We start from the raw sequence: 25,985 nt of genomic DNA on the forward strand, positions 1-25,985 counted from the left end.
CCATTTGGAAGACTCATTTGCGACCGAGCTTTAACTTCATGGCTGATGTCTTGAGATGTTGCTTCAATATATCCACATAATTTTCCTTCCTTATGATGCCATTTATTTTGTGAAGTGCACCAGTCCCTCCTGCAGCAAAGCACTCCCACAACAAGATGCTGCCACCCCTATGATTCACGGTTGGGATGGTGTTCTTCGGCATGCAAGCCTCACCTTTTTCTTCCAAACATAACGACAGTCATTATGGCCAAAAAGTTAAATTTTTGTTTCATCAGACCAGAGGAAATTTCTCCAAAAAGTAAGCTCTTTGTCCCCATGTGCACTTGCACACTGTATTCTGACTTTTATTTTATGGCGGTTTTGGAGCATTGGCTTCTTCCTTGCTGAGCAGCCTTTCAGGTTATGTCGATATAGGACTCGTTTTACTGTGGATATAGATACTTGTCTACCTGTTTCCTCCAGCATCTTCACAAGGTCCTTTGCTGTTGTTCTGGGATTGATTTGCGCTTTTCGCATCAAACTACGTTCATCTCTAGGAGACAGAATGCTTCTCCTTCCTGAGCGCTATGATGGCTGCGTGGTCTCATGGTGTTTATACTTGCATACTATTGTTTGTTCAGATGAACATGTTACCTTCAGGCAAAATCTGACTTTTGTGCATACACATACTTTTAAGATGAAATCCAAGGCAAATTTTATACGTGAGGCCCCTAGGATATTTGCGAGGGTTTACAACACTCAGATAATCTCACAGTAAGACTCTCATTTATCAGTGAATGATGATTCAGATACTGTCAATATGTTGACATTAAATGTTTTAGTGTGTATTTAAAAATATTGGTAACACTTTACAATAAGGTTCCATTCGTTAACATTAGTTTTCTGTTCACCTTTGTCAGTTGTTAATGTTTCTATCCAGTTCATGCTCCGGTTCTAGTCCTGTTTGTTTACCTTTTGTTTCGCTTCCTGGTTTCCTGTCTTGCCTTGTTTCAGCATTATCCTGCTTTGTATTGTTTTATTATTATTAAACTAAGCTGCGTTTAGATCCTGCTCTTGTGACCTCCCTCATTGCTACAGAACAACCAAACCGAACCGAAATGGATCTAGCAGCGCCATTCATTTGGCTGACCGGAGGAAACTTACCCGTCCTGGAATATTTCCATCTGTTTTGTGTTCTTGCCAAGTGCACAGACTTTTCCGATGCAACCCTGAAGTCCATGTACTCAATCGGTCTCATTGCACACCAGTGGAGGGAGTTACTGGCGACCGGAGACTACATGTGGGAGGAATACGTATGTTGAGTTGACATTAGAGACATTCACTTCAGCGGATCCTCCTCAATCAATCCCGATCCCAGTTTACGAGTCAGCCACGTCTGAATCCGCTCCACGCCATGTCATATCCACGTCACAGTCGGGTCCATGCCATGTCACAGCCATGCCTGAGTCTGCTCAATGCCTTGTCCCAGTCAAGTTTGAGTCTGCTCCACTCCATGTCCCAGTCAAGTTTGAATCTGCTCCATGCTATGTCCCAGTCAAGTCTGAGTCTGTTCCTTGTCATGTCCAAGTCAATTCTAAGTCTGTTTCATGTCATGTCCCAGTCAAGTTTGAGTCTGCTCTGCTTCATGTCCCAGTCAAGTCTGAGTCTGCTTCACACCATGACCCAGACAAGTCTGAGTTGGTTCCAAGCCATGTCATAGCCTTGCCTTCCGCCACTCCCTGCTCGAAATCTTTCTCAGCCCTTGTCTCCAAGTTGAACTCTCCACTGATGTCGGTGCGTAGGGTCACGAAGACCCTTCCTCTCAGCTTGTCAGCACTCCTGCCTGCCACGGCCAATGAGCCAACACCCACGTCTGCCACAGCCAACGAGCCAATGCCCACACCTGCCACGGCCAACGAGTCAATGCCTATGACTGCCATGGCCAACAAGCTGGAAGCTTCGTCCATCCCAGAGCCTGCGTTGCCAGCCTCGTCCATCCCACAACCAGCGTTGCCAGCCTCGTCTGTCCCAGATCCTGCGTTGCCAGCCTCGTCTGTCCCATAGCCAGCGTTGCCAGCCTCGTCCGTCCCAGAGCCAGCGTTGCCAGCCTCACCCATCCCAGAGCCAGCAATGCCAGCCTTGCCCATCCCAGAGCCTGCATTGCCAGCCTCACCCATTCCAGAGCTTGCGTTGCCAGCCTCATCTGTCCCAGAGCCTGCGTTTCCAGCCTCATCCTTCCCAGAGCCTGCGCTGCCTACTTCGGCTGCCCGGAGGAGGAGGAGAAAGGCTTCTGTCCCTGAGTCTCTGCCCATGCACACAACCACGGAGGTCATTTTAAAGTCTCTGCCCATTTTCACGACCACAGAGGTCGTCTCCGAGTCTCTGTCTACGCCCACAACCACAGAGGTCATCTCCGAGTCTCTGCCCATGTATATGACCACAGAGGTCATTTCCAAGTCTCTACCCATGTTCACGACCATAGAGGTTGTCTCCGAGTCTCTGCCCATGTATACGACCACAGAGGTTGTCTCCGAGTCTCTGCCCATGTTCACGACCACAGAGGTCATCTCCAAGTCTCTGTCTATGCCCATGACCACAGAGGTCGTCTCTGAGTCTCTGCCCATGTACATGACCACGGAGGTCGTTTCCAAGTCTATGCCCATGTTCACGACCACAGAGGTCATCTCCGAGTCTCTGTCTATGCCCATGACCACAGAGGTCATCTCCGAGTCTCTGCCCATGTTCACAATCTCAGAGGTCGTCTCCGAGTCTCTGCCTATGCCCACGACCACAGACGTTGTTCCTGAGTCTCTGTCTATGCCCACGACCACAGAGGTCATTCCCGAGTCTCAGTCCATTCGCCCCTTGAGTCTCCTATGGCTCTGCCTTCCACAGCTCCAGTCCCTAGACTGTGGTCATCTCACAGGTCTCCTGACACTGTTTCAGCCCTGTGGCCGCCAACCAGGCCTCCTGACCATCTGCCTAGTCTGCTCTGGTCTTCTGGGTCTCCTGGCCATCCGTCTGATCTGCTCTGGACTTCTGGGTCTCCTAGCCATCTGCCTGTTCTGCTCTGGTCTTCTGGGTCTCATGGCCGTCTGCCTGATCTGCTCTGGTCTCCCTGGTCTCCTGGCCATCTGCCTGATCTGTTCTGGTCTCCCTGGTCTCCTGACCATCCGCCTGATCTGCTCTGGCTCCCTTGGTCTCCTGGCTGTCTGCCTGATCTGCTCTGGTTTCCTTGGTTCCCTGGCCATCCATCTGATCTGCCCTGGTTCCCTTGGTCCCCTGGTCGTCTGCCTGATCTGCCCTGGTCTCCTGACCATCTGCCTGATCTGCTCTGGCTCCCTTGGTCTCTTGGCCGTCTGCCTGATCTGCTCTGGTTTCCTTGGTTCCCTGGTCGTCCACCTGATCTGCCCTGGTTTCCTTTGTCCCCTGGTCATCCGCCTGATCTGCCCTGGTTTCCTTGGTCCCATGGTCATCTGCCTGAGCTGACCTGGTCTCCTGGGTCCTCTGGCCACCAGCTCGATCTGCTCTGGACTCTTTATTCTCCGGCTCCATCTTGGCTCCCCTGCCTCCCATTCCTGCCCTCCTTGGGCGTCAGGAGCCGCCAGTTTCTGTTACGATTCACTGTTGTCTGCCCTGTGTTGTGCCTCTGTCATCTGTTCCCCACGGACTACATTTCCCATGATTCCCTGCTGTGATCGCTACCAGCTGTTCCCTAATTTTTTCACCTGTGTGTCATTTACCTAATTATCCCTCATGTATATAATGCCCTGTTTTCTGTTCACCTTTGTCATTTGTTAATGTTTCTATCCAGCTCATGCTCCGGTTCTAGTCTTGTTTGTTTACCTTTTGTTTCACTTCCTGGTTTCCTGTCTTGCCTTGTTTCAGCGTTATCCTCCTTTGTATTTTGTTTTATTATTATTAAACTAAGCTGCATTTAGATCCTGCTATTTTGACCTCCCTCATTGCTACAATGAACAAAAAATTAACACATTTTTAACATAATTTATTAGTCTTTGTTAATGTTAGTTAATAAAAATACAATTGTTCATTGTTAGTTCATGTTAACAAATACAACATTTTATTTTAAAAATGTATTACTATTAGGGCTGAAACAATTAGTCGACGTTATCGACAATGTTGACAATAAAAAATTGTTGACAAAAATGTTCGTTGTCGAATAGTCATTTGATCTCATTTAACATAACATGAGATCACATTAAACTCTAATCATGAACTGTGAGAGCAGCACTGCAGTTCGTGCCTGACTGAGGAGAGGAAGAAAACAGCTCACAGTCCAGATGCACTCTAAACTTTCCAAACAGCTTCAGGTGATGTAGATTGCAAAGTATGAGGAAATAATACAAAATAATTAAATACAGAAGCACTCTCATTGTGAAATAAGCAGAGCTGCCATTCCGCTGAAGCAAAACTTGCATGTCGAGCATCTTTAAAGGAAACACCCCAGCAACACATCTTAAATGCAGTTATATTTAATGCGTTATTGCTTTATTAAAGTTCAAATAATAGGGAAGCAGGTCATGTAAATAACTACAAACTCCAAAACTGGCATTTCTCTGTGTGGTCAGCGCCTCTTTTATGAGTTGCACGAATGTCCCGATCTAAGGGGGAGAGACTGAAACTGCACCCGGCTGAGGCACACTCTGTCGCGGGGATGCTCATCCCTCGAGCGTGCATGCTTAATGCAGCTAGATTATAACGCAATGGCTCGCGACTTATTGAATCATAATATGTGTCACTGTGCATTTCTTATCGTGAAGAAAATTGGCAATACGCAGCTTTATTAATAAGAAAGAGTTTTTGTGAGTTAAAGATGGATTGAAGTGAACAGAAAGGTGAGAGAGGGTAGTCTTAGCCCCATTATACACCGCAACAAAATACGTTTTGTTTTTGTTTTGGCATGTTTTCCAAAATTAATATCTAAAACTCATTTAAAACAATGTACATTTACATTAGCAGCTATACTGCAGAAGAAAAAACAGTTATCTAAGAATGTTGAATATAATATTAAATATTTAAAAATATCTAAAAATCCTTAAAACAAGATAAATTTACCTGAAGCAGCATATAAGATATTAAGACGTGCTTTTAGAGAATAGATCTTTAATATAAAAATATTTTGTCTTTATTGCACCTGCAGAAGTATAATAAAATAAAATAAAAATACACTTATATACAAAATACACTTATATTTAAGATACATTCTCTTAAAGCAAGTCTAAATATCTTATATGTTGCTTCTCAATTTAATGTATCTTGTTTTAAGAATTTTTAGACAATTTTAAATGGAAAACAAGACAAAAACACTTGATAACAATAGGATTTTTTTGCAGTGAATTTATTTACTGAATTAAACTTAATAAAAAGTTGTTGTTTTTTTCCCTTTAATTCAGTGAATGTCATTTAGAGGTATTTTTAAAAGATGATTTTGTCCTCTGTATTGTTAGCAAGCACGTTTAATACAAAATAACTGTTAGTTGCAGCCCTAATTACTATATGTTGAAATTAACATTAACTAAAATTATTACATGCTTAATAAGTATTGTTCATTGTTAGTTCACGTTAACTAATGTTGTTTACTTTTAAGGAATGGAACCTTATTGTAAAGTGTTACCAAATATTAAAATGTTTGTGTGCTAGAACTACACTTTCTGAACGAATACTACTGAGATCAAATTGAAATAGAGAAATAAACACAAGGAGGAAGTGTACGCATGTGATGGATTTGTTGAGTGAATGTGTCATGGTGCTGCACTTCCGCAAATCCCATTAGTGACACACTTACAACATAAACCATGGCATGATTTCAACAGGCCTGCATCATACATGACAAGACAAATTACATTAGTGTTTCACAGCCTTGATACAAATCCCTCTGCATTTGATGAAGGGGGGATGTTGGCCTGTATAGTCACGCCTGACGCTAACAAGGCAATGTTTACAATTCATATGGACTACTTTTAACACTGTCGCACGTGTGTTTTTTCTGAAACCCCCAGCGTGAGTTCTTTAATGCACGCTGTAATTACAAAATGTCACCTTATACTTACCTCCAGTTGCAATGGAGGACAGATTATATATTATCAAACATATAAAGTGATTTTTAGATGTTTATAATGTTTGATTATGATAGATAAGATGTGATCGCGAATGCGAGTGCTGGCTATGCATGCCGCCATATTTTTACATTGCAATGCAGCATAAGATTCTGAGTTTGTCAAGCATAGAAGGTTGTAAAAACCTAGCCATTCCACTTTTTTGCACTGGATGTGGTGAGAATGAGTGACGGACAAAATGGGAGAAGGCTAAAGTGGACTAACTAGTTTATACATTCTTTGTTTGACATCAGAAAACATACCATCTGCCCTACAAGCGTCATTGTGTAAATATTCAATGCACAAATTAAAATTGCGATATGTCCTAGTGTGATAAATAAATAGATGGCATCATGAGGAAGGAAAATTATGTTGATATATTGAAGCAACATCTCAAGACATCAGCCATGAAGTAAAATTAACAGCACATTTAGCACAGGCTACAATTTAATAAAATAAATGTACGGTCTGCATGTGTTGCACACTTCAAAAGTGAATGGGCCTCATTCATGAAAATTTCATAAATATACGAAAGAATTAGGAGTAATTTCTGCTTAAAAAGGAGCTTCCCGAAAACTTTCAGATGGATTTACGAACGCTTCGTGTTCCCCAGATTTGTTAGTACAACTTAGTGAATTATGTTAGTGAATTCCAAACGTTCGTAAATAGAGCGCACGTGCATGTTCATTCACAATTATCATAACGTCATATAAGGAAGGCACGAGACTCACTAGTAAATGAGAATAGAAAGCTTTTAACATATATGCGAACAGTAATAAAAGTGTTTTTTTATGTGCATTCACATGTGTATTCACACTGTAAAATACTGCTTAGCAAACACTCGCATCTAAAAAGAAAGTGAGGACATTTCAATCATCTTTGCTGTCATCAGAGGTTCTTTTGTGAATTAAACAGTCCAAGAGGTCAATAAAAATGGTATGACATGAATCTTTAGTGTAAAAAATGTTCAGTTCATGCCGACAGGAGGATGTCTAACACCTTATCTGGTTCAGTTGAGCACATCACCAGCATCATTGGAGAAACTTCTCGAGTAAATCCAAGACTGTACAGTGATATACTTCCCTTGAAACAGGAACAATCTTCAAGGAAATTGATAGAATGCCTGAAGAACGTCTTTGACCGAAACGCTGTAAGATATTACAGATTTAAAAGCTATATAGCAGTTTGCTGGCTTTTTCTTATTTTCCCCATTGTATTGTTTACGCACCTGCCCGTGATGTGTTCACTCATGGTTTTACCACTGACCATACGTCAACTGAACGCGATTCACCGATGCCTATACTAAATTATGAAATCTAAATAATACAGCTTATTTTAAAGTCCAGCCAGTTACGTTAGAGGGCATTATTATTATTGTTTTCAAGAAAATCAAATGCAAACCCATGTCAAGAACTTCTGCTGGAAATAAGCAGAGTTGGGGAAAAAATATACTTTGAAAAAACAAATGCAAGCAGCAAAGAAACGTTTCTAAATAAAAGCATTTTATCTTTTTTTATAATTTATGTTATTTTGTAAGGTTAATTTCACTCTTTTCTTTATAATTATTTTCATTACTTATTTAATTTTACTTCTATCAAAATGCAGTCACAGCAGTTTGTCTGAAAGAACACAACACGTTCGGATGTCTTACGCATGATTTACAGATCGGTGTCATGTGTATTTTGTTGGTTCATGTTTTTCATATCTTTTTTTATTTTGAAATTCTAGTTACTGTTTCATGTCATGTGGTTCCCTTGTCATGTGATTTCATGTTTCCCTCCATATTCATGTGTCTTGTTTTCATTGGTTGATTGTCTTGTTATCTTGTTTAGAGTTCTTTGTTTATTGGATATCCTTGTCATGTGTTCTTCCATGTTCATGTATTTAACCCTCATGTTTTCCATTGTCCATGGTCAGGTATTGTTTGTTGAATGTAACTTTGGTTGTGAGTTTCAAGCTTATGTCAAGTCAAGTTTCTGTCAAGCCAAGTCTATGTCAAGCCAAGTTCATGTTTATGTTTGCTTCATGTTTGTAGTTAGGGTTTTTGGATACACGCTGGAATAAATTTGCACTTGGGTTCTTTACACCATCTTCATCGTCTTTGTCATTGCCAGTGCCAGGAACATCATTACAGAATACCTGACCCATAAAAATGAACCCAGCAATCCAACTCTTATGCCTACGTCAGGTAAATCATCCCCTGGAGGATTATGTGGAGGACTTTTGCGCTCTGGGATGCCCGGTGGACTTTAATGAGGTTGCCCTCAAAGACGTTTTCCTTTTGGATTAAATGAGCCAATCTCTTTGCTGATGCCAGGCGGTCAGAGTACCCATAACCTGGCTCAGTATATCGACCTCACCCTGCAGATTATTGGTGCTACGTTCACTGTGGGGGAGGTGGATGCCGAGGCAGAGTTCCACGTCATGGCCGCCGAGCAAGAGTTCCACGTCATGGCTGCCAAGCAAGAGTTCATCGTCATGGTCGCTGAGCTAGCGCCATCTTTTGTCCCGGATTCTGAGTCTACTCCATGCCGTGTAACAGCAATGCCTCAGCCTGCTCCACGCCATGTCACAGCAACGCCTCAGCCTGCTCCATGCCATGTCACAGCCATGCCATAGCCTGCTCCATGTCCTTCCAGCTCTGCCTTGTTCAGTCAGTCACCTGGCTCCGCCTGAGCTCTCCAATCCCACAGTTACGCTTCATCAATCCGAGCCTGCAGCTCTACGGCTACGCCTTGGTCCTCAGTCCCACCGGCTCAACCTCTGTCCTCCGATCCCCCAGCTCCACCTCGGTCCTCCAAGCCTTGGGCGCTACCTCGGTTCTCCAAACCTCCGGCTCCACCATGGTCCTTCGAGTCGTCGGCTACTCTCCGGGCACCAAGTTCCCTGGTGTTGCCCCTCAAGTCTCTCACGGCCCTGCCTTCCACGGTTCCGCCCCTCAAGCCTCTCAGAGCCCCACTTTCCATTGACTCTGCCAGGCCACGCCCCACGCCATGTCTTGCTTAGCCATGTTTCATGAATGAGGCCCAATGTGTGAAGCCAGCTGCTCATACATCAGGAGCATCAGGAGCATCATGCGCGCCCTTGTGTGTAGTAGATGACAGAGAGCAGAGCCCTCATTTACTCTACAGCTTGCAGCACATGCAGACAACATATTTATTTATTAAATCGCAGAATTTTGAGGTTTAATAATCACATTGGTCATGTAGTTACCTTCTTTTCCAGAGGTGTGAAGCTGTCAAAAACATACAGTACAAACTGAAAGCGCTTCACTAGTTTTCAGAATAAAAGCTCAATTTAAATGGAAAAAATTACAGACATAATTACAGAACTACTGAATAGTTCTGTAATATTCACCGTAATGATACTTATATAATATTCACTGCTTGTTTTTCAACTTTACATTGCATATCCAACCAACTACACATGAACACATTTTTATTATTTTTTGAACTATCACTCTGTTTCAATGTGTTTGGAAGGGTTTTGCCTATCAAACGCATCAAAATGCACAAATATAAGACATTATATATTCACAATGTAATCCACACATAAATGCCAAACCGATTGCATTAGTGCGTTTTAGGTAAATTAATGCACTTTTACTTTTGTGATAACTTTTGAAACGTTGAGTCACAAATATGACTGGTCTGGCTTGTTATCACACGGATGGTGTTTGTAATGGCGAAGTTGCCAGAGTAAGGCCAATCTCACATAAGAAATATCTGTTAAAACATATCTGAGTCTGTCACTGATGGAGGGTCTAGAGCTCTTTCAGCATAATGGGGAGAACACTCAACTCCCTTTGTATTTTACACCATGTAAAATACAGTTACAATCCATGCATCTGAATTTCTGGGCAAAAGCACTGCTTAAAAGATTAGACCATGCCTTCTCATGACAAATGATTACGCAAGGTACTAAACGCTGTTGGCGTATGACTGTGAAATACTATGTCTACATCAAATCCAGTGACCTTTAATTATTATTTACTGGATTATCAAAAATAGGTATTACAGCCTGATCTCATTATCATTCTTAGGTATTCATACAAAAATTACACACATACATTTTTGTATATTTGGACAGATGCTGAAACATACAATATAGACATATTGACAGCATCTAAAAAGCAAAGACTGTATTTTATATATGCAGCTTTAGAAACTAAATATCCTTTAAATTACATATGTATTTTACTATACTCTTTTATAGATATTTTAGATCTCCTAACCCAACCCCAACCCTAAATCAATCAAAATATAGGTATTATGTTTAAATAATAATAATAACAATAATAATAATAAAGTTATGTAATGGGCATGAACTATTTTAGGGAAGTTAATTGTCCTGTGTTTTGACATTCTATACTTACAAACTAAAACTGTTTAAAATAACATTTAACAAAACAAAACAAAAAAAAAAAACATTAAAATTAACTAGTGAATGCCAAACGTAATTTTAAATGGTAAAATACTTTAGAGAAATCAACACTTAAAGGGGTCATGACATGCCTTTTTTATATGTTAAAGGGTTCATGAAGTGCTATTTTTTTATCATTTCATTATCTTCATTATCTTCCCTGATAATGTTATAAAAGGTTTTTTTTTTTTTTTTTTTTTTTTTTTGCACCAAAACAGTCAAAATGTAGTAATATATGATCATTTTCCTCCCTGTTTTTGGCCCTCTGTTTAAAACACTTGGTTTTGGCCTAAGCGCCTCCTTAAAACTTCAATGTAAACGGCCACTGTTCTGATTGGCTAACATCATGCAGCCCCTCAAATTCAGCAAACTCAATCAGAAGAACATTATAAAACAAAACTGCAGGGTTTTCAGATAACGCACATCCAACACATTGCATCTGAATATATTAAACTGTTCATCTCGAGCACAACTGTTAACACTCAGTACCATAAACTATAAAGCAGTCATGACATTTGAAATATTCATGAATTAAATTGTTAACTTACATTTTTAAAGTGTTTTTAACTGCCTCATCATTCAATAGCAGTTCCTTTGCAAAGCTTGAATCATATTATGACTGTTTCACAAACAATCGAGGCTGACATGAGCCGAAAAAATGAACACATCATCAGTCCAAAGAACGGTGAAATTACACACACACATACTGAAGGCGCACTGAGACACACATTGCCAGAAACACACTGAAACGGTCAAAGACGTCCATCATCAAAGACGTCCTATGTTTACATACACCAACAATTAAAAATAGCGCAGATGGGCGAAAGAACGTGTCCATGACATGTTTGTGCTCAAAGCAACACAGGCAGCAGCTGAATGAAAGAGAATTGCTTGTCACTTTCAGAGTTGTAACTTGGCACCATGTCTTTTTAAAGCACCGAGATACATGGCAGCGGTCAAAGAGTCTGTGTAGTTCATGTTCATATACAAAAATAATCAAAAATAGTCCAGATGGGTCCCCTTAGGACTTGATAGTACAGTTACATCTTACATGTCTAAATATCAAGGAAAATTTTATTCTCAATTTCATGACCCATTTAATATGTTCCTTGAGGTTCATTTATAATATCAGTGAAGTTTTGTGCACACTAAGCAGTCATTTATTTGTAAAACATGATCATTTTCCACCCTCATTCTGGCCCTCAATCAGAAATGCTTGGTTTTGGTGCCGCTTCTCCTTTAAGACTTGACAGTAAATGCCCACTGTTATGATTGACTCTCTGCTCTTGACTGACCTGGGCCTCGTTTCCCAAAAGCATCGTAACTTAAGTAGTACTTGAAAATGTTTTTCTATTTTAACAGACAAGACTAATAATAATAATAATAATAATAATAATAATAATAATGAAATGCATAAAATAGTCTATATAAATGGATGAATAGATTAATTGGTAAACAAATTAAGTTATTTGTGTGGACTAGTTGGTAACAGCAAAGAGGTGGCATGATTGATGCAGACAACTGTATAAATTAAAATCAGAGAGAGAAGAAAAAAGTCAATAACTGCATGAAAATCGTCAGTATATTTTGGCTTATCATCCTTGTCTCCTCTTCCTATCTGAGACCCAAAGGCTCTCCCACCAGCACTACAAGTTGTGTAGCACCGTGCATGCAGCATAACTGTCACCGTTATCAATTTTGGGAGTAAAGAGCAGACCTCTGCATCATTGGTGAATGTCTATAAAGCGCATCTTCTAAACGTATTCTTATTTTGCACTGCGTGAAAACACGTTGAACCTCGTAATATTCAATGAATGCTTGTAATTAGCAAGATCATGCACGGGGCCTCCGCTGTCTTCACTAATCCTGGAAGCTTTTATATCGAGGAAAATTTGTGAAAATGAAATATTATACATGCACACCTGATTATGGAAGCAGATTGTGTAAAAGAAATAGATCGTTCTGCACAAAATTATTGTAAAACAATACGTAAATATGTAGTTAATTAAGTAAAATATTTAAGAAAATATTTTTAAACAAATATTAGCAAGATAAATGACAAATTATTGTAAAGTTAAACACAAATATAATAAAGTTACAATGATAAGCAGTATTATAAATTCACATTTCAGTACTGTCACACGGACAGTGTCTCTCTTAAGTAGCACATAAAACGCGTCCTTGTTCGTTCATGTTAAGTGCAGTTTTGGGAAATGCACATAAAAAATAACGAACGATAGTAGAATCACTCGTAGAAAATGCTCTTAACTGCTAAGATTAATCGTTAATGGGAAACGCAGCCCTGTTCTCTTCTTGCCATCTCAATGCTCACCGCTACTGGGTGGGCTACGTAAGTGATTAAAGGTAATGTGTTGTTGTGGTGGCAGTCAGGTTCAAACGTCTACCACAATGTGGTATCACAAAGTGGGGGAAGTAGAGAACGAGCCATTTTGGCAGCCTGGTTTTTACAAATGCTCTTTTTGCAGTGAGGAGGAAGTTTTGAGTTCTGAAACTTACAACATGTTTTTACAGTACAATGACCTCTTATATGTCAAAAGCTCAAGGACAATTTGATTCCTCATGTCATGGCCCCTTTAAGATACTGACCTGATTTTTATGTGACGTCACTGTATGACTGCGCCGCCATGTTTGTGACCAAAAATCCATATACATTCAACGTGCTGTGGGATGCCGCAAAAGCAAGCAAAAATGTTTTCTATTTATCAATCCTGAAAAGGTGATACTGCTGTTTAATTACCAGAGACAAAATTTAATTTTTCTTTTAATAAAGTTTTATCTTTTAATCTTTGCTGAGATACACAAATGGAAGGCCAACTGCAGCCTCAGTTTTCTGTTCTTGGCTGACAGAAGTGGAACCCAATGTGGTCTTCAATTGTTGTTGCCCATCCACCTCAAGTTTTTACATGTTGTGCATTCTGTGATGCTATTCTGCTCACTACAATTGTACAGAACGGTTATCGGAGTTACCGTAGTCTTTCTGAACCAGTTTGGCCATTCTCCGTTGACCAATCTCAACAAGTTGTTTTCGTCCACAGAACTGCCGCTCACTCTTTGATTTTGTTTTTCGTACCATCCTTTATACACTCTAGAGACTGTTGTGTGTGAAAATCCCAGGAGGTCAGCAGTTACAGAAACAATCAAACCAGCCCGTCTGGCACCAACAATCATTCCACAGTCGAAATCACTGAGATCACATTTTTTCCCCATTCTGATGGTTGATGTGAACATTAAATGAAGCTCCTGACCCATATCTGCCTGATTTTATACATTACACTGCTGCCACACGACTAGCTGATTAGATAATCACATGAACAAATAGATGTACTGGTGTACCTAATAAAGTGGCTGATGAGTGTATAGTACATATTTAATGTGTATATAGTAATGTCAGTCATTAAACAACACACCATAAGATCATGAAGCACAGACTTTATTCACACTACCTGAATACAATGTTAACATCAATAAGTTAAAATCCCTTGGTTGCTTTCTGTGTGTTATTCATGAGTTAAAAGCAGCTCTTACATTCATACAGTCGGGATCATTGCAGACGTTTTGTAATATTTTGACCAATTCAGAGCAGAAAACAACACAAATATTTTCAACTTCTGAATGAGAGATGTTCACGGCAATGTACCGGTAGGTGTGTGCACTCACCAGTCACACATCAGACTCACCACTGTACCGAGGTAAATCGTGGATAAAATATATTTAAATGTCGACGAAAGTCAAATTTGGCAATGTTTGTGCTGACCTCAGACCTGTATACACCTTTCCCGGGACTTTGCAAGGATCAAAAGCATGTTTTTCTTGAGATCATTTTACGGTTGTTTTTCCATTCACCACCATTGTTTCCTCCTGCTGATGGTCACAAAAGTGATGTCAGTGAAACAGGTCAATACTCTATCCCTTAAAAATGGATATAAATTTTGTATCTAAAGTCTCAATGTTGATACAAAAAGTCCATAGAAGAATTATCAACTACCTATCTATCCTAATATATAAAACATACAGTATATTATGATATACTGTATACCGTTACCATGGAATACAGTAGAATTACTTGTGTGATCTAAGATTTTGGTCACACCGCTCACCCCTACTGTAGGTAGGCCTGGACGTACGAGAAGCTAGGTTTTAGACAACTAATAATTGATGACATATTTGAGGGTTGGCTGATTGTTGGGCTGGAAATGAACCTTCAAGGAGAGAAATATCTAACCAAGAGATGAGAGGGGTCGGTTAATTATAGCCATTATTATCAGCTCAATCTATTTTTACATTTTCTACTCACCACCAGCACTGCTATGGGACTGTGTTAATTCTGTTAAACCCAGAGAGTTTAACAGCACCTCTGAAAATGTGCCTGATCCACATTTGAACTGAAATAGCCAAACTGTAAAAAATGTGAGAGGTGGAGACAACCTTGTATACACAAAAATGCTAACAGTAAATCCAGTTACATTTATTTTTATATGGAGTGCTGATGGTACAAGCTTCTGTCACATCTGAGTGTACTGTATCTGGTATAAGGATTATTTTATTAGGGGGGTGTTGACAGGAGATGCAAGCAAAAGAGCCATTGCATTAAATGTAATCAAATGCGATTAATGACAGTTCAGTTACTGAGATGTAAAACCATGATAAAAGAGTCGTTACATGTTGAAGCACACAATAAGCACTGGATAAAGGTCAAACAGAAAGCACTTAAATCCTAACCCAAGGTTAAACCCTTTAGAACAACTAAAAAGACAAATGGTTTGATTTCAGCTTTACAGTTACTTGAGGGTTCCCCTTGAGCAATTTGCTGCTTCAGTACAGGACATTTCGCCGTCCGGCCCCTCGATCGTTTTGCTGCATAAATACGGGACAATAGGCGTCTCACATGGGACATCTTCATTTCGGCGAATATATGGGACGTTCCGTCTAATACGGGACAGTTGGCAACCCTATGCTCTGCCAAAGCTCTAAAATCGAATTTACATACAGATTCAAAAATTAGGTTTCTTTAAAGATTATCCCTTTGTGTTCCACAGAAGAAAAAAAATACAAGCCTACAGGTTTGGAATGAGTAAATAATGACCGAATTTTCATTTGAGTGAACTCAAACATAAAAACGCAATCACAAACACTGCCAGTGGCTCTTCAGCACAATGATGCTACTTTATCCCACAGGGGAGACTATCTCCCTAAATGATCAAGCCAGCTCAAGTCATGCCGGGCAAAGCTGAAAGTGAGTCAGCTGTAATGCATGACTGCATTGAGCTGATTAATAATCAGATAACTCCAGGCAAGATTAGTCACTCCTATCAACTGCTATACTCTTATTAGAGATGTCATTGTCAACAACAGTGTTGTCAAACAGTTGATTCCTGGTAAAATATTGTCACAAACTTTATAATCTTATGACAAACATTCTAAATGGCTTTCATAAGGATCAGAACATCTCAAAACTAATTAAAAATAAAGTAGCAGAAAGACTGAATCCATTTGGCAATTAGTGAGGCACCTTTTAATGCATACATTTGTTTTATTGAATAATGACATTAGCAGTAATGAGGACAGGGAGTTGGATGGGTTTGTTCATTATAAAAGAGGCACTACTGAGTAAACTACTGAGCCGAAAGACTAATAATAATGGCATTTCTTTCAAATGTGATATTCTGAGTCATGGCATAGTGAGACTGTAATTTACTTCCAAATCTGTGATCTCTCTGTTAGATTGACTATAACAACTTGCTCAGTTGATTATTCTGGTTAACTAGTTACATTAAAAACCTCAAAGCAGACTTCAATGAGGCCTGACCTTTCAAACCACCTGCTCACACAAAAGGGGAGTTAATGATTTAGGTTTCTGAGATCTGCTATTATATTTCACCGTAGGGTCTCCTTAATAACAGAAATTATATGTAATGATTACAACTGCGTATAAAGACCTTTTCATGCCTAAAATAGAATATATGTTGCAAATGTTTATTGTGTGCAAGATTTAGAATAGAAACAATGGGATTCGCTTCCAGTGTTGACATCCTCAAGCCGTTGAGGCACGTTGGGGATTGTGAGGTGATATTATGAGGTGTATTTGTTTTTCGTTTTTGTTTTAAATCCAAAAATGTGTGTGTAATCCAACCCAAGGAGAACATTCCTGGAAAAGGTAAGTACTTCCACAGAGTTTGATCCTCAATTGATAGTACCCCACAGTCCTATCTTAGTCCAATGTTCGCTGAACCACCACCTCCCCATTTTTGTTCCATGCTGGTTCCTTATATACCATTTATCAAACACTTCCTTATTCCTGTCACATGACTTCCATGTTGGACAAGTAGAACAACAATTTTAAAAGCATACCGTGCAATTAAAAGGAAGATAAACCGGACATAGGCAAACATGTAAAACATTATATTAAAACACAATTCTCAACACAATTGTACAGAGCAGTTTTTTGAGTTACCGAAGACTTTGTCAGTTCGAACCAGTCTGGCCATTCTCTGTTTTCCTTTCTCATCAACAAGGCATTTCCGTCCACAGAACTGCCGCTCACTGGATGTTTTTTGTTTTTGGCACCATTCTGAGTAAACTCTAGAGACTGTTGTGCATGAAAATCTCAGGAGATCAGCAGTTACATAAATACTCAAACCAGCCTGTCTGGCACCAACAATCATCCATGCGATTATCTAATCATGTGGTAACAGCGCAGCGCATAAAATCATGCAGATATGGGTCAGGAGCTTCAGTTAATGTTCACATCAACCATCAGAGTAGGGAAAAAATGGGATCTCAGTGATTTGGACCATGGCATGATTGTTGGTGCCAGATGGGCTGGTTTGTGTATTTCTGTAACTGCTGATCCCCTGGGATTTTCACTCACAGCAGTCTCTAGAATTTACTCCAAATGGTGTTTTTTATATGATGAGAGAGGTCAACAGAGAATGGCCAGACTGGTTCGAACTGACAAATTGTACGGTAACTCATATAACCACTCTGTATAATTGTGATGAGAAGAATGGGTTGACGCTGTTTTGGCAGCACGAGGGGGACCTACACAATATTAGGCTGGTGGTTTTAATGTTGTGGCTGATTGGTGTAGATAAACACACATTGAAAGAGATCAATATTCTGCCCTGCCATATCAAGAAGCCAAATAATGAAAGTATGTTGTTGTGCTAAGATTGAAGTTATGTTTTGGGTATTCAACATTTTATGAATTAATATGTATTTTACCATGGTCTGATTCTGACTGGCTGAAATGCATGCCTTAAAACCATTTAATGCAAAGGTAAATCCAGTTTTAATCACCGTTCTACAGTATATTAATGCACCTACTCTGCTGTCCTCCATGATTACACATTGCGAGAGTTTTATGCCTCTGTTCATATGAACTCCAGACGCAAATATAGTCTCAGAGATGGGATTAAACGTTACATCACAAAACAACATCATCAAGTCATGAAATGTTGTCTTAAAACAACTGTGAAGCACTACAGGAAACATGGAAAAGACAACACTGTTCATCAGCCCCATATTACTCACCCAAATTGCTTGTAAGGAAAATATGGTTTGAAATTCAGCATTTTTGCACAAAGGGGTAGAGGAGGTCCGGCAAGACGAGGCAATACGATTTAAATTGTAACATGATAAACATAATTTAAAATGGCTGCCCTGCTCCACATGTGTGCATATAGCTGCTAGAAGTTGCCCCGTGATCACACATCGCTGACGGAAGCTCTGAATGAAGACTGTTTCATAACATGCAGCCTTTTGCTGTTTTGAAGTCGAGCAAGGACACGTCGCGATTTTATTCTTAATTCAATCAATCGTGCAGCCTTAATGGATACCATATGGATGTCTAAGAGGTCAAAGTCTGTAGAATTAGAGCATTTTTGATGATTGTCATCTCATCACGAACAGTAAGTGTAACTTTAACAACTGTCGTGTCAGCAACACAGATTTTTCCTCATTAATGTGAAAATGACAAGGAATAGGAATTGAATATTACATGTTCTGAGTAGTGCCAACCCTTCTACATTATGTGGCTATTATTATTTCTGGGTTGAGTATTTAAATTCACAGTTTTTAAAGAGTGTTTGGTCTCCATAAAACGTATCATACTACTTTATCTCTGTGTCTGATTTAGAACGGGCAGAACTCTAGATCTAACAACCTGTGGATAAAGTTAACTGTTGTTTTTATTCTTCCAGTCAAAATTTGCACTATAAAAATAAATTGCAGCTGTAACTAATCAATGCTGGAAAGTGACCATGGTATAAGCGAGATAATCCACAGCTAGGTGTGCATTAAATGATTTGAATGCACCTCCGCTTCACGTTAGGGTGGTTCTTTGCCTCTACATCGTGCATTACTCGTCGTGCATCCACTCAAGATTTTCACACCTGTACACTCGTGGATATGGTGTTGTGACAATTAAGGGATTCGATTTGATTGATTTGATCTAAAATAGTTTAACACACACATAGCAGTGGATTATCCCTTACATATAAAGGTTATACATAATCTGTCCTATCCTTTATCTGTAATGACTCATTCCAAATTCCAACTTGAACATAACTGTAAATCTTTGTACAGTCAGTTGAATTGGCTAATACACAGAAAAGTCAAAGTTCCCAGACAGCTGTAAGGGAGAACGGAATGCAGCTGATGTTCATTGATTCCGTGTTCAGGTCTGTGCACACAGGAGCAGCAAACTTGAGTTGTTTAAATTAAGCAAAAAGGCATGAAAGGCTGTGCTATAATGTGAATATAGTCACGGCTGAAGGCCGTTGTCAGGGTTATGGCCACCCCTTTAGCCATGACTATATTCACAATATGGCACAGCCTCGAGTGCCTTATTGCTTTTATAAAATGGTCACTACATAATTAAAATATTAACAACACAAATGTTCATTAAAATGTTATATTTAGCAAATAAAATCATTAAATGTCATCCTTCCACCAGAAAATATAGTCCCTGGCAACTCGTAGTTCCTCTGAACAGGATTTATCACATTTTCTTTCAATCAGTGTTCTGGCTATTTGATTAAATGTTAGTGTGTGTAGGCATTTTCTTTATTTTAGTAGCATGGGCAATGGAATTTGTTATTTGTATTATTTTAAAACCCGCCCAAATCATTCCAAACCAGGCCAAATTTTGTCCACCTGCCCAAGCCCTTTTTTCCTGCCAGGCGTCTCCTGTTTGTGGAGACGCCTGACAGATGTAAACACACATGGATACAAGAACGGCTGCTGTTGTTGTTGCTGCTCCTCTGTGTGACATGCAGTGACAGAAACAGGCCAAACACATTTGCGTGCATTCTTGGGTGTGAAGACACAGCCAGTATGGCATCTAGACACGGCAATGTGAGTTGAGGTGAGTCAGTGTCGTTAATTTATTTTTATTTTTTTTCAAGTATGGTGCAAACAAAAAATTCTAAATATAAGCAACAAACAGTTAGACTCCACTTAAAGTTTCTTAAACTTTGTGGTAGGGATGTCATAAAATCTCGATATATCGATTACTGATCAGTACATTATTTTATTGACATATTTTTGAAGCATCGATATATTTAAATTAGCCGACATTTAAATTAGAAGCCCAATTTGCATGTTCCAAAACATTCAGTTGGCCTCTGTTTAACAGTCTGGCATTGGAAGGCCACAAGAGGGCGATATACAGTTTACTGAAGCACACACACAGGACGAGATGAAGTGGCACAGGAGATGGTAGTCCAAAGTTACGAAAGTTTTGGAACTTCTTCAAGAATTAACAGAGTGATGTTGATGAGTTTGCTGGTTAGTGAAACTGTTGTAACTGCGCACAGTGAAGGATTAGAAATGGTGATTTTTATTATACAGTGTATCTGTATGTAGCCTTGAATAGGTTTTTATTCAAGCTGTCTAACCAACAAACGACATACTTTAACTGAAAATACATTGTGTAGGCTCTATGAAAGATACATATAAACAATAGATCATCCAGCAATGGCTAGAGTTAATAATCTTTGTCCATTGATAATGATTTGTGTCGAATTTAATGGAAAACTATGCGAGTTGCGCTCTGTGGCGCCTCAGAATATTGATGCTGAGCGTTGGTGGTGTGTGTGAACATTTTGTAGAAAATAAATAATTGTTTCTAATTTTAGAATGTGCCATATCATCCACCAGACGTGTCCGGTGTGCGATCTCCTTTAATTTAGCCTGCCACTCACAATTTATTAAAGTTGTGTTGAGAAATATGTCTGAAGAGACAAAGATTATTGTGCAACAAACAGCCTTATTTATATCTGAAAAAATCCCGATATATATCGATAATCATCGTAAAAATTTTCAGATTATCGATAATGTGAAAAAGGCATCGATCTCAAGCCTACTTTGTGGCCCATGCACTGATTTCCATTGGCTGCTCACTGTATGAGTTCAGATTTGAGTCGTGGAGCATCATACACTACGACATTTCCTCTGAGGTCAAAATTATCAAAAATGTTTGATATCCTCTGACTTGATAGAATCTTTTTCTAATTTTAAATTTGTATAATTTACTAAGTAATCAGTATTTTTAATGGATTACATTTAAAAAGTAACCCTCCGAACCCTGAACACAAATTGTAACATAAATTTAGCCTAGGGCCTCTTAATGTCTAGAACCGGCCCTGGTCGTGAGCATGACTTCTAAGGCTCAGACTAGCAATATGGTACTTTGAAGATTACAAAATTTTAATGTTACATTATAAGTTCTTAAAATCAGCTAATTGGTTTCATACCAAAAAAAGCACAGGTACATAGATGGCTTTCTTAAAGCACCAGTAGATCAGATGGGTTTATGAAACCTGTTCCACATCCCTTTAGAAATGACATGCACATGTGAAGAGAGACCTGCTCTGTTTATAGTCACACTGGTCAGGATCAAATGGATTACTTTGCAAGACAGTTGGTCGGATGTTGCCTGCAGGGGGGTTTAGAGATGAGCCTTGGGTAGTGGCTCTGCACAGTACTGCGCTATTAGGGATTTTACGCATTAAGATAATCCTTCAGGTTTGGTTTGTCCCATTGATTTAAATTGAGGAAATGTCACCAACTTCAAAACAAACCTAAGGGCAGTTTAAAGGATGCAGGCAAATGTGATTTCATTTCAGTGTGTATATTCATCAAAATATGACAAAATATCGTAACATTATTCAGTTGTTCAAAGCTTGCATTTGCATTAAAAGGAATGGAGAGCCAATTAAATTTGAAATTAAAATGTAATCAGCAGGTCACCAACAGAGGGACAGATTACTAAAAGGACTAGTTCACCCAAAAAAATTAATATTCAGTCATTGTTTAATCACCTTCTTATTGTCCTAAACCTGTATGTTATTTATTTATTTGTTCCAGTAAATAATTACATGAATGTCGGTGTGTTCACACAAAGTTGTCATATGGCTTCAGAAGACTTTAAAAAATAAAAACTTTTATTGTATTTTATGGGGCTTTTGGGTAATTTTTATCCTTGACATGCCACTGAACACTATAAACTGGTGAAAAAGATGTTTTTAGTGATTCTTTAAAATTCTTTAAAAAAAAAAAAAAAAGGTGAACTTGAGTGAACTTGAGTGAAATTATTCATTCCACGCTCAGAAATGAAAGGCTTAAATTCGCCTTGGAGCCCCATATTATCCTCTAATGTGAAAGTCACATAAATCCAGTGAACAGAGTTACACATTGTGCGAGCATAGAGCACATGAGAATTCAACTGAGCACACAACCGCAGCAGTTAAGAGACACACTTATTCTCTTTCTCTCTTTAAAATTCACAGTTTATATGTATGCAGTGTCACCTCATAGTTTTGAACAAAAAAGTATATTGCAATGCTAAAAAAGCACAGACATCAGCTATGCAATGAATACAATGTAAACAAAGTCATACCACTGGATTACACACACCATACTGTATCAAATACTGTATGTCTTCTGCACCTGTTTTGATCCTGAACTACAGTGTAATGCAAATGATTAATCATCCGATCATCATGTTTAATGGCTGCAAAAACTATAAGCAAAACAATATGCTTCAATCAAACTTTTGTTACACATACAATACAGAATATGTCTCCATCTCTTCATAAATTGTTCACATTGTGAATGATATAAACAGATGACTTATTAACTATTTTACATGCTGTATACTGTCACTCACTCTCTCTTAACAAACGTAATGTCTCCTCCTCTCCTTCAGTCAGTCAACAGATCCTGATCCTTGCTCGTTCAGGGGAATATTCGTTCAGTGGGTCAAACCAATCATATGCTCCTTCACTTTCTGCACTTGAATTCTACTGGCTCGCACCATAGTCAGTCTTTACAGGCAATAAAAGTCACCAAAGCAGTCTCATGCTGCAATCAAGAGCTCTGGGCATCGTGGGTGATCACAGATTTGCGTGCTGATTGCAGAGTCACACATTTTTAGGGTGGCTTTGATTAAAATTGGCCTAGCAATGCCAATGGTTAGCCTACTCCAACAAAACAGGTAGAAATAGCTCCTCAAGGTAAAGCCATGTTCGGCAGAATGTTCGAGCACTGACTGTGTGTGGCCCTATTTTTGTAACCACGCTTACTCTGAGCGCACAGTATGTGCCTGAATTTATTTGCACTAATTAGTGGGTCCACAAGGTGGCAACACTCATAGTCGAGCCATTGCTGTCATGGAGAAACACTGGAAAAAGATGTTATCACTGCTAAACAACAGGAGACGAATGTGGAAACAAAAACAGTGTATGTGCACGGCAAGAGCACGTGTGTGAGGAGGTCATGGATTGCAAGAACACCTAATATATGTGTATTTATAGTATATTATATATACAATACTGGTCATTTTGGGTTAAATAGTTTTTCAGGGCAATCAGTCAGAAATCACACAATGACATTAGTCAAATATGTATGTAACCTCTAACAAACATGAAAACATGCTAAACACTGCTCAGCTGAAGTGTTTCCTCTGATTCATATAGAATTAAGCTTCTTTCTGGATTCTCAAAAATAACTGAATTTTGTTTTAGAAGCTTTAAGTCGAATAACTGCAGATCTACAGAACATTGCTTTGACCAAACTAGTGAATAGCATGCCTGATGCCTCTTTACAGACAAGAGAATGTTCTGAGATTTCAAGTAATGAACAAAATACATCAAGAGCAACCCATGCATTGGTTAGCACAACATGTGTCTGTCACACTTTCATGTCTGGAGTCTAACAAAAATACTCTGAGATTGTGTTATACAGCATCACAGACAAACACAGTGTTAGCATGAGGACAGTGTGTGTGTGTGTGCGTGCGTGCGTGCGTGCGTGTGTGTGCACGTGCATGTGTGTGTGTGTGGGTTTGGGTGGTTTACGAGGACATTTATTTAGGTTACAAACTAGTAATTACAAGGTTATTATGCTATAAATGTGGTTTATGAGGACATTTCTAGTGTCCCCATAATTCAAATCGCTTAAAAAACATACTAAACGATGTTTTATTGAAAATGTAAAAATGCAGAAAGTTTTTTGTGAGGGTTAGGTTTAGGGATAGGGTTAGAGTTTGGGGATAGAATCTATAGTTTGTACAGTATACAAATTATTATGTCTATGGAGAGTCCTCATAATGATAGCTGCACCAACGTGTGTGTGTGTGTGTGTGTGTGTGTGTGTGTGTGTGTGTGTGTGTGTGTGTGTGTGTGTGTGTGTGTGGTAAAAGAACATCACATCCCCGCTTCATTTCACACATTAAAGTAAAGAGCATGTGGCAGGGCAGGTAACATTGTCGTCCTCTCAGAGAAGCAAGAATGGTGAACAAACTATTGCCTACATTATTAATATCATGTCATGCATATTAATAAATCATGTATAATTAGTGCTGAGCTAAAAATATTAAAAGGCATACACATTCTTGTGATGTTATATACAAATACTTAAAGTGAAAATATTACAGTAATATTGATCTATCTATCTATCTATCTATCTGTCTGTCTACTTTCCAGTGCACTTCTCTTGATATATTTCAGCTCTTACAGAAGGACAGACTCAAAAAAATATAGGTTAATAGTTGTGCACATTAATAAACGTCTCTGTCCCAAAGCCATGCACCTATTCCACAAACATTTCTTAACGTACAAGGAGCAAAAAGGTGCCAAATACAGTGTTTTAAAACATATCTACTGCAACATTATGTACAAAAATCGTTCTTTTCATAAAGCCAAACGAAAAAGCACTTACTAGTTGTGTTGTATTTCACACCGTTGATGTACTCCGGACACGGCCGCTCAACTATTCGACCAGAGTTGCTTCTCGGCCAGCAAGTTCCGATCTCATCCGTGGTGGCGTTGCAGTACATACCTTAGAAGAAGAAGACAACAAATGTTCACACATGTGCACTAAAAGAAACATAGGGGTTAACAAATAACAGAAATCCGCACCATCGAGACCCATGAACGCAAAAGACGAATTCTCGTACAAAGTGTCCTGAAAAGCGTCCATAAGAGTACAGTTGGGGTCGCCGAATTCCCCAATAAAGAACTGAAACAGGGATGCATCCATGATTTTAAATGTGTTAAACCGGACAGTAATACTGTAAAGGTTCCAGTGGGTAAAACAGCGACGAGTCTGTCTTCCTGTCAACTTGATACAGATGACAAGTGCGCCTTGAGCGCGCGTCACAGCGCATAGTCTTGTCCAATTCAAGCCGATCTGTGGATTGTTCTGTACGCGCGCCGATTGACAGAATGATATAATGATCTATTCAGGTTTGTTTCGTTCAGTTCTGTTTAGCTTGTTGTATATTCTAATTTTTTCTATTCTATTCTATTGGTCAATGACGTGACGCTTTTTTTTCCCGGATCTATTACGTAATTGAAAAAGAACTAAAAAATGCAACTCACGCAAAATAATTACTTGAATACTGTACATTTCTTTTATGATCAACATGTTTTCGATTTCAGAATTCAAAGTTTTTAAAGTAAAAAAATAAATAAAAAAAAAATAATAATAATGTGTTGTAACCTTTCAGAAAAAAATACAAAATAAATCAATCAATTTCAATAAAAGCTGAAATTTTGTAAAAGATAAATTGGCATGAGCTGTGCAGATTAATGCTTTATTATTGTTTCTTTAAAAATAAGCAGCGAAACAACTTTGTTAGTGTAATCTACATTTAACTTGCCATTTTGTTGTCAAGTGACTTTGAGATATATATATAAACTATATTGCCAAAAGTATTTGCTCACCCATCCAAATAATTGAATTCAGGTGTTCCAATCACTTCCATGGCCACAGGTGTATAAAATGAAGCACCTAGGCATGCAGACTGCTTCTACAAACATTTGTGAAAGAATGGGCCGCTCTCAGGAGCTCAGTGAATTCCAGCGTGGTACTGTGATAGGATGCCACCTATGCAACAAGTCCAGTCGTGAAATTTCCTCGCTACTAAATATTCCACAGTCAACT

At 39.1% G+C, this 25,985-nt stretch overlaps 1 protein-coding gene across 1 annotated transcript in view; it reads right to left on the reverse strand.

Annotated features, from left to right (window-relative positions):
- Positions 1–25,256, reverse strand: part of LOC127441959 (corticotropin-releasing factor receptor 2-like) — a 131,832-nt gene extending 106,576 nt beyond the window's left edge. The window contains exons 1-2 of the mRNA XM_051699568.1: positions 24,959–25,256; positions 24,759–24,878 (exon numbers count right to left, since the gene is read on the reverse strand). Coding sequence (XP_051555528.1) covers positions 24,759–24,878; positions 24,959–25,079 — 241 coding nt within the window. The 5' untranslated portion in view covers positions 25,080–25,256. The remainder of the gene's footprint in view (positions 1–24,758; positions 24,879–24,958) is intronic.
- Positions 25,257–25,985: the final 729 nt, after the last annotated feature.

The sequence above is a fragment of the Myxocyprinus asiaticus genome, chromosome 6 (assembly GCF_019703515.2).
Source record: "Myxocyprinus asiaticus isolate MX2 ecotype Aquarium Trade chromosome 6, UBuf_Myxa_2, whole genome shotgun sequence".
Classification (NCBI taxonomy): Eukaryota; Metazoa; Chordata; class Actinopteri; order Cypriniformes; family Catostomidae; genus Myxocyprinus; species Myxocyprinus asiaticus.